Raw genomic sequence first — 13,116 nt, forward strand, 5'->3', positions numbered from 1 at the left:
TATTTCCCCTCCCCCCTTCATTTCTCACATGAGTCTTGCAGTATTTGATGAATTTCTGCTGGAATCTCAACTTTCATCATTGGGGTGAGGTGGGAGATGAGGTCTACAGCCTTCACAGTTACGGAAAAAAGTGTGAAAGAAACAAGAGCACCCTAAAGGATCAGAAACCAGAAGGAAAGAACCCAGACTTTATTATTTTTTAAGACTGTCATGATTATTAAACCATCTCATGACCTTTGGAGGTCTGACTTTTTTGAAAACTGCAGATTGGTAATACTGCCTTCAGCAGAATCTACTCATGTCAGATTATTGTAATTAACCTTTTGCCTCCTTATTAGGCACTGTTAACTCCCACTGCAGAGTGCAGTCACCAGAGGGTTCCATTACCCTTCCTGTTCGAGAAAGAGCAGTACTTATAGAAGGCAGGGGACCTATTTGTGAAGCGACTATAGTTGGAAGATGTGGGACAGCAGCCTGGGAGCTAGCTATGGGGAAAAAGGCTGGGCAGCTTGGGATCTGGGGCTGAAAGATGAAGAGCTGGGCTAGGAAGCAGTTTTTTTCTGGCAGAGTGGCCATCAATAGCCAGGCAGAGACTCGAGAGTAGACTGCAAACAGGGAAGCTATGCAAACAGTTCTGAACAAGAAGGACCAAAGGACTGAAGTCTGGCTAGTGGATGATGGTCTCCTGAAGAGGAGAGGTCTCCAGTGAGTATCCCTTGCATTAAGCCTGAGCAGTGGTGGCACCAGCCTCTTCTAGGTGGAGGGCCTGAGGTGGGCTAGACAGAAAATGGGTGTGTGTGCGCTCCTGCTCCCCACGAGGCCCTGCCACTTTCCGTAGCCTTTTCCCCCTGTTCCTCCTAAGTTCCAGATCCGCCTCTTCCTCTTCTCACCACAGCCCCAAGACCCTGCCTCCTGGTTGGGGATGGGGCTACTCCTCAGCTATCCACCATGCTACAACTTCTCACAGCTTAGAAATAGCCACCAGGATGAGGGGACCTGGCTCTGGGGCCAGCAGAGCCTTTGCGGAGCAGCAACCAAAGGAGGCATGGCCCAGAAGCCTGGGTAGGTCAGTCCATACAGCTATGGAGAGCCCCAGACCCTCTACCTGCCCTGGGTGGCACACCCCGGCAACCATGGACATGGGCCGGGGGCTGGTCTTGGGCACCCCAGTGCCCCTCCTAGGCTAACTCCAGCACTGCTGCTGGTGGAACTGCTGCGACCTTCACAGCTGTGCAGCCTGAGAGCGGCTGCTGCTGCTGCAGGGTGGCTATGGCAAATTTTGTGGTGGTATTAGCCATTGCTAGCCCAACCCGTAGCATCATCCTGAGCCTGAGGAGCCTTACTTCAAACCACTGTAGAAAATTTTGATTTTTTTGGTCTAATATTTTGGCCAAAAACATTTTTTTTTGCCTTAAAGCTGAAATATTTCAATTAAAGCTGGCAATGTGGTTCCTCTTGGGACTTGTAGTTTGCATATCTCATGCTCCTGCTTTCCCATCTGGCTGGAGTGGATCTGCCATGGACCTTCTCCGCTCATGGTGAGGGAAGGATAGTCCCTGGCCATGGTGTATCATGGCAGATGTAATCCAGCAAGAAAGCCTGGGTCCTAGAGAAAGTGGGACCACCTAAGGCATCTGAACTACAACTGCTGTGAGGCTCTATGGGACCAGTATTGAATTTAGATATTTTAGTTTTCATTTTTTGACGAAACATCAACATTTTCCAATCAAAGCAGTCAATTATAGTGAAAAAAATGTGTTTGATCAAAACCCCAATTTTCTATTACGAAAAAAGTTATGAAAGAAAATTCTTGATCCTACTGTTTACATGGAGACATTTACACATGAACAGCTCTAAAATCAGCCATACACTATTGACTTACTATCATTCTATAGCTTCCTCATTTGATTCTCATAAGGAACACTCTGTTACCCCCAACAGGAACTGCACAAAAGTTGAAAATTCAAAATATAAAATCTACTACTATAGTAAACTGGCCAAAAACCAGATTTTGTTTGTGAATTCCTTCCTATGCCCAAAATCAGTACAAAAGATCTACAGTAGAATCTTAGAGTTACAAACAGCGGAGTTATGAACTCACCAGTCAACCACACAGCTCATTTGGAACTGGAAGTACCCAATCAGACAGCAGCCAATACAAAAAACAAACAACCCAAATACAGTACAGTACTGTGTTAAACATAAACTACTAAAAAAATAAATGGAAAGCAGCATTTTTCTTCTGCATAGTAAAGTTTCAAAGCTGTATTAAGTCAATGTTCAGTCGTAAACTTTTGAAAGAACAACCATAACGTTCTGTTCAGAATTCTGAATGTTTCAGAGTTCTGAACAACCTCCATTCCCAAGGTGTTTTTAACCTTGAGGTTCTACTGTATACTAAACTCCCATCTGAAGCCATTATTTCTTTTAAAAAATGGACTACAGTTTTACTGGGGCGGGGCAAGATGAGGAATCACCATCACAAAATTACATTTCACAGGTTTTAGGGGAAAAACAAGCTGTTTGCAGGTTTGTTGGCTTGTCTTTGGTTTTTGCTTGCATTTTTGGCTAAAAGGAATTACATTATCCTTCAAAATATTCAGGTACAATCTTCCATAATCATTCTGGAAAAGAACCTGTACCTAAATATATACTATATGGATTAATGGAAATAAATCCAACCAGAATCCTAAAATGAAACAGAAGATTCCGTTTTGATGTCAAGGAAGCTCTTATACTATAGCTGATATGAAGTCACTTTAATGGCATTAGAGCTATGAAATAAAATGATCTTTTAGTGTTAAAAACATTAACCAAGGACACATTTCTCTTGATAATTGCCATTTAGATTGTTGTTCTTGTCAGCCTTTATTGGATCCTCAAGATCCTCAGATAGCACTCACAACATACGGTGTTCTGAGGTAGGAAATCCCTAAGCCAGTGGTAGGCAACCTGCGGCCTCAAGGAAATATGCTGGCGGGCCGTGAGACAGTGTTTACATTGACTGTATGCAGAGATCGCTGCCCGCAGCTCCCAGTAGCCGTGGTTTGCCATTCCCGGCCAATGGGAGCTGCGGGAAGTGGCAGCCAGCACATCTCTGTGACTTGCGACATTTCCTGCAGTTCCCATTGGCCGGGAATAGCGAACTGCAGCCACTGAGAGTTGTGGGCGGCTGTGCCTGCGGATGGTCACTGTAAACACTGTCTCGCGATCTGCCAGTGGATTACCCTGACGAGCCGTATGCGCCCCTCGGGCCACAGGTTGCCCACCACTGCCCTAAGCACTTTTTGAAGTTTTAGAAGCTTGATTTTCTAGCTTAAAAATGTACAGAGGATTTGAATTTGTTATTCAGAAAGAAAGAGACATAGTATGTGCCCATTTCTGAAGCATTGTTATCTTTGTTTTTATTGGAAGCATCAAAAAACCTTACAAAAATCTTATTTGTCCGCCAAAAACTGAATGAGGACTATGTGCCCTTCTGCAAGATTTCTTAATCTCTATTATATTATTTGTCCCTAGATACCAAAAATACATATGCCTCTTCACATGTCAAGAAAAAATGGGATTTGTGCTAAAATGTGTACTGAGACAATTTGTTAGTTTTCCTTCTTGCAGTGGCAAAATCAAAGCCCTTTATGCAATATTTAGTGCATTGGATACTTTTGCTTTTTCTGAGTCTTTTAGACAATTAAGTAACCAATAAAAAGATATAGAGGGTTTTTTTCCATTTTCTATGAGCTCACACTTCCTTTTGGAAGTCTTATTTCTAGTGGAAATTAGTATGTTTATATTAAGAGCAATGCAGACACTATAAAAGACTATAAGTATTTACAAGCAATTGGAATTAAAAACACACAACATGTAACATGAAATGTAAGATATTTTAGAGTTCTGATGACATCAGGATAACCTAGGGAATTACAGACCAGTCATCTTAACTTCTGTACCTGGAAAGATAATAAGGCAAATAATTAATCAATCAATTTGCAAACATCTAGAAGATAATCAGGTGATAAATAACAGCATGGATTTGTCAAGATTAAATCATATCAAACCAGCCTGATAGCTTTCTTTGACAGGGTTACAAGCCTTGTGGATAGGGGGGAAGTGGTAGATGTGGTATGTCTTGATTTTAGTAAAGCTTTTGGTACTGTCTCGCATGATCTTCTCATAAACAAACTAGGGAAACACAACCTAGATGGCGCTACTGTAAGGTGGGTGCATAACTAGTTGGAGAACCATTCCCCAAGAATACCATAGTTATCAGTGGTTCACAGTTATGCTGGAAGGGCATAACGAGTGGGATCCTGCACTGATTAGTTCTGGGTCCAGTTCTGTTCAATATCTTCATCAATGATTTAGATAATGGAATAGAGAGTGCACTTACAAAGTTTGTGGATGATACCAAGCTGGGAGGGGTTGTAATTGCTTTAGAAGATAGGATTATAATTCAAAATGATCTGGATAAACTGCAGAAATGGTCTGAAGTAAATAGGATGAAATTCAATAAGGACAAATGCAATTAATTCATTTAGGAAGGAACAGCAGTTGCACACATACAAAATGGGAAATGACTGCCTAGGAAGGAGTACCGCAGAAAGGGATGTGGGGGTCATCGGAGACCACAAGCTAAATATGAATCAACAGTGTAACACAGTGGCAAAAAAAGTGATCATTCTAGAGTGTTTTAGCAGGAGTGTTGTAAGACACGAGAAGTAATTCTTCCGCTCTACTCCACGCTGACTAGGCCTCACCTGGAGTATTGTGTCCAGTTCTAGGCGCCACATTTTAGGAAAGATATGGAAAAATTGGAGAAGGTCCAGAGGAGAGCAACAAAAATGATTAAAGGTCTAGAAAATGTGACCTATCAGGGAAGATTGAAAAAAATGGGTTTGTTTAGTTTGGAAAAGAGAAGACTGAGAGGGGACATGATAGCAGTTTTAAGTACATAAAAGGTTGTTACAAGGAGGAGGGATAAAAAATGTTGTTTTTAACCTCTGAGGATAGGAAAAGAAGCAATGGGCTTAAACTGCAGGCTGGTTAGACAAACACTTGTCAGGGATGGTCTAGATAATACTTAGTCCTGCCATGAGTATAGGGGACTGGACTAGATGACCTTTTGAGGTCCCTTCCAGTTCTATGATTCTGTGATAAACTATGCAAGTAATAAATTGCAATACCTGCACAACCCTTTCATATCTTTACAGTCCAATATTTCACACTAGCTTATACAACAGTCCTCTCTCTCTCTCAATAAAGGTATAATAATGTGGTAATAAATACACTTTGAGCCAAATTTTGCCCTCACCTATATTCATGAACTTCAGTAATGTTTTGAATATAAGAAATGTCTATTATACTATTCTTTCTAGAGTCCTTAATAGGAAATTGGGTACATTTGTTTCTGGAGAGTGAAAAAGAAAGGATGATAGTTTTTAAGTAGCAAACTTCTAGGAAAAGTGTCTTTACCATTAAAAAAAGAGAGAAATTTCATGTATATATAGTATGTCCAAATATAGATGCCTTCAGTGGACAAACTTTCTTTTTTGGAGCTTTCTGAAGCTATACACCTGGAGTATACAACTGAAAAAATGTTTATGTAAAAAAGGTGAGTGTGATAATCATTCTGCAGAAAAGTAGGCGTTAATCTATAAATTTAGACTCCTGCTGTTGAAACTACTTAGCAACTTCTTTAGTAGAAAGTATGATCTAAAATATATTTAAAAACAAAACAGCAGCCCTAAAAGGTATACTGCAGCCAACATGCATGGTAACTACAGAGCTGAAAAATGAAAAGTGGCTTAATGTGACTTTTAGTTCTTTGGTGATAGCAAAATTGAAGAGATTAAAAGCCTGAGTCATAAAAAATGCATCTACTAGTTAAGTGCCTTTTTAATGTACTTAGTAAAGTGTGGAATGCATTTTTTTGAGTTAGATGAACTTTGGTAATTCATTACAACTTTTTTCTCTTTTGAGCAATTTACCAACTATAATTTAGAAGCAGGGCATGCAGCACAAAGATGTAGACAATAGACAATAAGAGCAACTGATCCTTCAACACACAAAATACACAACACATGTTTGTAGATATTAAATGCAGTTGCTAAAGTGCATTGAATTTCCAGGTTGCTATTAGATGGAAGTGATATAATGATCCAGAGGCTTTATATTAGAAGGTGTATAGTTCAGCAGAGAGGAGGTGTTGTGCAGTGGGAGATTTCTTCCTCTTTTCCTGCAGCAGCACTCTGAGCAGGCATTTGTGCACGTGGCTCTTCTGAAAATTTTCCTCCCCTATTGATACTGTGTGATTATGCTCCTTTGTTTACAGTGTGTCCTCAGAGTAACACGTGTATAATGTGTCAATGCAGCCTTGTTATGTTCCTCTGATTTCTGCACCTTCCTCTTCTGTAAAACTTCCCACTCTCAAACCCATATCCACAGCTCTTCCAATAATAACTAGCTTACCTGCAATGGCACCTTTTTTTTTTTTTGAGGTGTGCCAGGTACATTGCTAAATGTAGCAGATTCTGGGTTCATGAGCTTGCATCTCCAGCAGCCAAATGTCAACAAAGTAGCTGCTCTTCTCCTCCTGTCTGTCTCTCTCTGACTCCAAAGTGAGAGGCTGCAGAGGAGGGGAATTGGTGGGGAGAGCAACCTTGGGTGCGAGGACAGTTACCATGATGTCCCAGATCTGTCCCACCTGCACTACTGACCTACTGAATTGAATGAGGCTGGCACATGCAACTAGTGACTCCCTTTAAGCTGTCTGTCTGCTTTCAGCTGCTCCAGGCAGCAGCCAGCGCCTACTGCAGTAGCTTACAAAGAACAGCTTCTTCTAGTCCTGATGTAGACAGCAATAGACTGCTCCTCAGAGAGACAATGCCTAATGGTAAGTGCAGTGGCAGCTCCAGGCACCAGCGCTCCAAGCGTATCCCTGGGGTGGCAAGCCGGGGAGGGTACCCTGTTGGTCCCTGTGAGGGCGGCAGTCAGGCAGCCTTCGGCAGCTTGCCTGCGAGAGGTCTGCTGGTCCCGCGGATTTGGCGGTAATTCAGCGGCGGGTATGCCGAAGGGGCTTGGGACGGCAAAAAAGCTAGAGCCGCCCTTGGGTTAGTGAAAGGGAAGGGTTCTTTCAGCAGTTAGGGGAGAAAGAGGGCAGCAACTGGAGAGCAGCAGAAGGCAGCAGTTAGGTAATAAAACACCAGTGGAGAAGCCACTGGATAGGGGCGAAAATTAATTTCCCTTTTTTCTGATTCAGACATTTCAGGCTGTGTATCCTGAGTTAGTCCTTTTAAAATAAAGGAAACTTTTGTTTCCTACCTCAGCAATAAATGAAGTAGCCCTTAAGAGTATGCCATGAGCTCTGCAGAGGACCTAACCCTAACCCTCCCATCTGCTGACCCTTCAGAAGTGTGGGGTAAAATAAATTACAACAAAACATAAAGCTTTGCATAAGCATTTTCCGAAAACTAAGTGTTTCTAGGATCTTCCTGAAGGACTTCCATGACTCAGACCCTAATTGCCTGTGCCCTGCAGAGCATCTCCATTCTCTTTTATAACCTGGTTAACTTCAACAAGTTCCACTGCCTGCATCAGCAATCATTACTCTGCATGTCTGTGGAAGGTTTTAATCCCCAAGTTTAGGGCTTCCCCACAGAGAATCCCTGTATTCCTTTGGAGAGTCCTCTAGTCTGACAACCTGTTACATATGGCTTTTGCAGCTGGAACCTCTGCTCTTGCACAGCTCCTCAAAGGGGCTCCATATTGTGGAAGGAAGGGCACGAAAATAAATGCCAACAGTCCTCAGTGTTTGTTCTACTCTGTTGCTTAGCATCTCTTGGATTCTCAAGCAGCCTCAGCTGTGACCATTTTTTTCTGATGTGGAATTTGCTACATTATCCATGCTTTTTTATCCTCTAGTCTTCACTATAAAATGGCCGTCTACTCCCATTTCTTGTGAGATGTGAATGAGTAGAGCTGATCACAAAACAGGAAAACTTATCACGAAAATTTGCATGAAAGATTTGCCCTTTTTTGAAATGTATTGAATTTTTTTGACCAGCTGTGTTAAGATATATGCAAGTATTTTGTAAAAGCTATTTTGAATGAAGGGAAAAGTATCTACTTGTCCATGCATTACCTAATTTACCCAGAGAAGTCACATCCATAGGAAATGATTGATGCCAATAATTTTAATATTTTTTGAAGGATTAAGTAATTATATAACTATATAATACCCACAGTTACTCAAGTGAATATAAAATTACAAAGGGCAAGATTTTCCAAAGTGCTTAAATGATTTAGGAGACTAAATTCTATTTTCAGAATTGACTTAGGCACTTGGGATCCTAAGTTTCATCCCCAAGAAAACGGGCTTGTGCTTCTAAGTGCCTAAAACTTACTTCAGAAAATGGGATTTAGGCACTTGGAAAATTGTACATAAAGGCTCCAATATCAATCCGTAGAGTGAAATCCTGGCCCCATTGAAGTCAGTGGGATTTTTGTCATTGATTTCAGTAGGGCCAGGATTTCACTCATATTTTTTACTGCCTTTGCTATATCCTACCTGGAGTAAGAAAAATAGCCCCTTTCTTCCTCCGGTGTATAATATCTAGGTACTGTCAGGAGGTTTTGGCCTTCCTCTAGTGCATCTGTCATTGGCCACTACTGGAGGCAATATACTGGACTAGATGGAACAGTCCTCTGTTCTCACATGATAGTTCCTATGTCCTTATAATACTTGTCCCCATCAAGAGAGGGGGTATACTATCGCTTTAAATTAAAAGGAAAATAAGTACTAGGTGGAGAGAGAAGATGTGAGTAGAAGTGACAGCAGTGAACTGTGCAATGTGGTGGCTGAAATGGAATACAGCCAATGTTTGTTCCTGATGTTTTATTGAATAAAGTCTCGTATGTATTATCAGTCCTTCAAAAGATGATACAAGTTTCTTCATGTCTATTTTAAGTATTTCAGCAAATGCATATTTCATAAACCTCCTTATTGCCACAAACTCAAATTGTCTTCAATTTGTCTGTCTGAATCAAGTTCACATTACATGCCCTGATACAGTAAGTACATTTATGGTGAACAGTTGAACACCTGTTTCAAGGAAAACTCTACCCATTGCTCTCAAACCAAGAATCTAAAAGTACAAACGAGGGAAACAATTCTTATCTTGTGAAATGCAATTTTAATTACAATTGCCATTTCTGGCCTATATGTTGGTGATAGCTTTCTTGCTGAAAAAGACACCACTTCTGCTACAAACAGTGTGGAGCCTATCATAGGGCACTGGAAATTAATTTTAAACTATAAAGTATTTTAGGGTTTAAAATTTAAAATATTTAAAGAAAATAAATTTATTTTATTATAATGAAACTAGGTTAGGAACTGGTTTAAATTTTCTTACCGAAGGATTTAATGCTGCCAGTGTCATAAATGACATTACAGTTTCAGCAAGGCGATCAACACCAATAGAAGACTCAGAAATATTAATTTGGGTGAAAATAAATAAAAGTGTCTTTATTATAAGAGCTTCTTCATGCTCCTACTGTTTGGCCAAATAGAGTAGACACAACTGTCTATTCTAAATTAGCTATTACCACTCAAGAAAGGGATCTTGGAGTCATTGTGAATAGTACTCTGAAAACATCCGCTCAACATATAGTGGCAGTCAAAAAAATGTACAAAATGTTGGGAATCATTAGGAAAGGGATAGATAATAAGACAGAAAATATCATAATGGTATGCCCACTTCCTGAATATTGGTTGGCCCAACTCAACAAAGATATATTAAAATTGGAAAAAGTGCAGAGAACAGCAACAAAAACGGCTTCCATATGAGAAGAGATTAAAAAGACTGGGACTTCTCAGGTTGGAAAAGAGACGCTAAGAGGTCTATAAAATCGTGATTGGTGTGAAGAAAGTGAATAAGGAAATTACTCCTTCACATAATACATGAACTAGGGGTCAGTGAAACCAGTGAAATTAATAGGCAACAGGTTTAAAACAAACAAAAATAAGTATATCTTCACACAACGCACAGTCAGTCTGTCGAACTCCTTGCCAGAGGACGTTGTGAAGGCCAAAACTATAACAGGGATCAAAAAAGAATTTGATAAATTAATGGAGGATAGGTTCATCAATGGCTATTAGCTAGGATGGGCAGGGATGCAACATTGTGCTCTGAGCATCCCTAGCCTCTGTTTTGCCAGAAGCTAGGGATGGCTGACAAGGGATGGATCACTTGATGATTGTTCTGTCCATTTCCTCTGAAGTATCTTGGACTAACTACTGTTGGCTTCACCTCCAGCATTTATAATACTGTTAAATTTTTTTAAAAAGTGTTACTAATTTATAAAGAAGCGGGTTCCAATCAGAGGCTTGCTGTGTGAAAGGAGCCAACCTGCAAAAATTTGAGAACCACTGAATTAAAAGAACCATCTCATTATAAATCCCTACTGTACTTGAATTCCCTTTTTCCCTCTCTGGCTGTAAAACCAGAAAGTCTACAGCTCAGATTTTTCAGAATCTTTGTAAGGGAATTTCATTTAAAATATGTAACTTCTTTCATTTATACACAATAGACTTTTTCATCTTTTTGAAACTTACATGTGGGTTTTTATTACCTTTTTCATTAATCAGTTTTAAATAAACAATATAATCTAAGAGCCACAGTTGTGTATGTTACATCTTCCATCACACAAATTTATCTGTAAAAAACTGTGGTAACTTTCTGAAACCAGCTGCTCCACTGGGATCTGTAATTCTGTCTACACACAGCTATCCGTTTCTGTGTTTCTCATGGTATTCTATATTTCATAAAAGCACCCTCATGCAGAGATGTTGCTTCTGGGCATAACACTAAAAAATGATGGTAGTGTCCCAGTTTAAAATAAAGGAGTCTGAATCAGAATGCCTGACCCAGCTGAAATAAATTCATATATTTGAAAGTCGCAGATTTGTGTAGTTGTACTTGGGTCTTCTCTACTTAAAAGGGAACAAAGCTATCAGGACAGATACTAAGTCATTCACCATTCTTAGTATTTGACTCAAGAACTGAATTGTTTATTATATGCCACAGGAATAAATGAAAGTCATTGTATATATTCCAATCATAACAACATCTTGAGGTCTTTAAAATTTTACATCATCTGTTTTGATGGAATAGCCAACAATTCAGTTATTCATATTGCATTTGCACTTTTGATTTAATAATCTCATTTTTTCCTTTGGCAGATGTACAACAAATGGCAATCGACTGGCTCACTGGAAATTTTTATTTTGTGGATCATGTCAGTGACAGAATCTTTGTGTGTAATCACAATGGAACTGTGTGCATTACCCTGATTGATCTTGATCTTCAAAACCCTAAGGCAATAGCTGTTGATCCAACATCAGGGTAAGTGTATTGTTCACATAACATGCTTGTTAAATTATACAACGCATACTTGCATGCAAAAAAATCTAAAACATTTATGTTTTATTTCAGTGCTTGTGGTTTTCAGGCCACACATTTACCTAATATAAACCTTAAATGACAGATTAATTATTAGCTCATGAAACTTTCCTTAAGACATCACAATGTGATAAGAATGCTACTTCTCTCTAGGAGAGTAAATAATACACCCATTTCATTCAGGTGTATTGAGACATAATATTTGCAGTTATTTATTGAGCTGTTTATTGTAAAAAAATAAGTACAACAATAATTTATATAGGCAACATGTACATTGAAAATTCTTGCTTCAGCTGTCACAAGTAACTGCTGAACCATTTTAATAATAGTATGTGTTTTTGTGACTTTAAAGTTGCAGGAGAAATGGAAAAGTAACTTAGCTCTTCACAAGTTTTCTCCAGTACATTCCAACCCTTTTTAGAATATAAAGAAAAGGAATCTCGCAACCATCTTCTTATATTTTACTCCCTAATCTCTAGAGGCATTAGGACCTCATCACTAGTATGTTTTGGAGCAGAATGTCTTTGTATGCTGCTATTGGGAGTCAGTGAAATATATATAAACAGTCTGGATTTGCATTTTTATTGCATAAACACATTCAGAATCATTTGGGGAGGAAAACCTCAGTTAAAATACTGGCCACTAAAAACCCTTTACCTTATAACCACTACCAGCTAGAAAAATTTTTCAAACAAAATTATGAAATAGGATGCATCACTGAGCATGGAGGAAATGTTGTTTAAGATGTAAATTTCAATGAGGTTTTTGGAGTGGCTGTTTTGTCCTCATTATTGTTTTATTAGTCTGCAGGTAGTTAAGTATGAAATGACTGGTGGAATATGTCCTAAACTGCCATAAGCCTTTGCTCAATAAATATGAAAATATTTACTGAAGAAACAGCTTGTCATCCATATGTGGACTTTTGTTACTCTTTACTTAAAGCCTGATTGAATATTAAGATGCATCATCACAATGGGTTTAATTTTGACAAGAACAGCTTGCATGTAAACTTTGCAAAGGAAGCTGTATAATATAATTCCTGAATATAGCTGTATTTCTATTTGCAACAGATGGCAAACTTGACTCAGTCTGACTGCAGTGATGTTTCAAAAAGACATTAGTGAAAGAAGTTGTATTTAAACCGATTTGTTTGGTAATTCTCATAAGAAAGAACTGGAGGTTTTCAAATGGGCTAACAGCAGCCTTTTCAACTACATTTACTTACATGTTCTGTGCTGGATTTGCTAGTTGAATTCCAAACTAGTTATTAAATAATCTTATCTGTCAAAAACATCGGAATTGAATTATTTTCCTTGAAATAAAGAACACAGATCTTTTTGGAACAAAATTGTCATAGCAGAATATCATATATGTTAACAAATCTCCCTTTTCAACATCAATATCTTTCTTTACTCTTTCCATTTTTCACTGTCATGATATCAAAGGTCCTCAATTTGGCAAAGAATTTCAGAGTAGAAAAGCCTGATGTTGTTTGCACTTAGTCTCTGAAGGATTCCATTGGCTTTAATAGCTGTTTAAATATAATTTTGTCATGTATCATTTATTGGAATAGTGTAATAACTTTTTTATATTTAATGAGTGTTCTGTACACTGAAGTCATGTATATTGTACATGTACATTGTGTGTGGGTTCTATACTT

The 13,116-nt window shown here is 39.0% G+C and overlaps 1 protein-coding gene across 1 annotated transcript in view; it reads left to right on the forward strand.

Moving 5' to 3' along the window:
• LRP1B (LDL receptor related protein 1B) overlaps positions 1-13,116 on the forward strand; it is a 1,355,016-nt gene that overhangs the window by 644,204 nt on the left and 697,696 nt on the right. The window contains 1 exon segment of the mRNA XM_075069829.1: positions 11,237-11,399. Coding sequence (XP_074925930.1) covers positions 11,237-11,399 — 163 coding nt within the window.

Source organism: Chelonoidis abingdonii, chromosome 10 (assembly GCF_003597395.2).
Source record: "Chelonoidis abingdonii isolate Lonesome George chromosome 10, CheloAbing_2.0, whole genome shotgun sequence".
Classification (NCBI taxonomy): domain Eukaryota; kingdom Metazoa; phylum Chordata; order Testudines; family Testudinidae; genus Chelonoidis; species Chelonoidis abingdonii.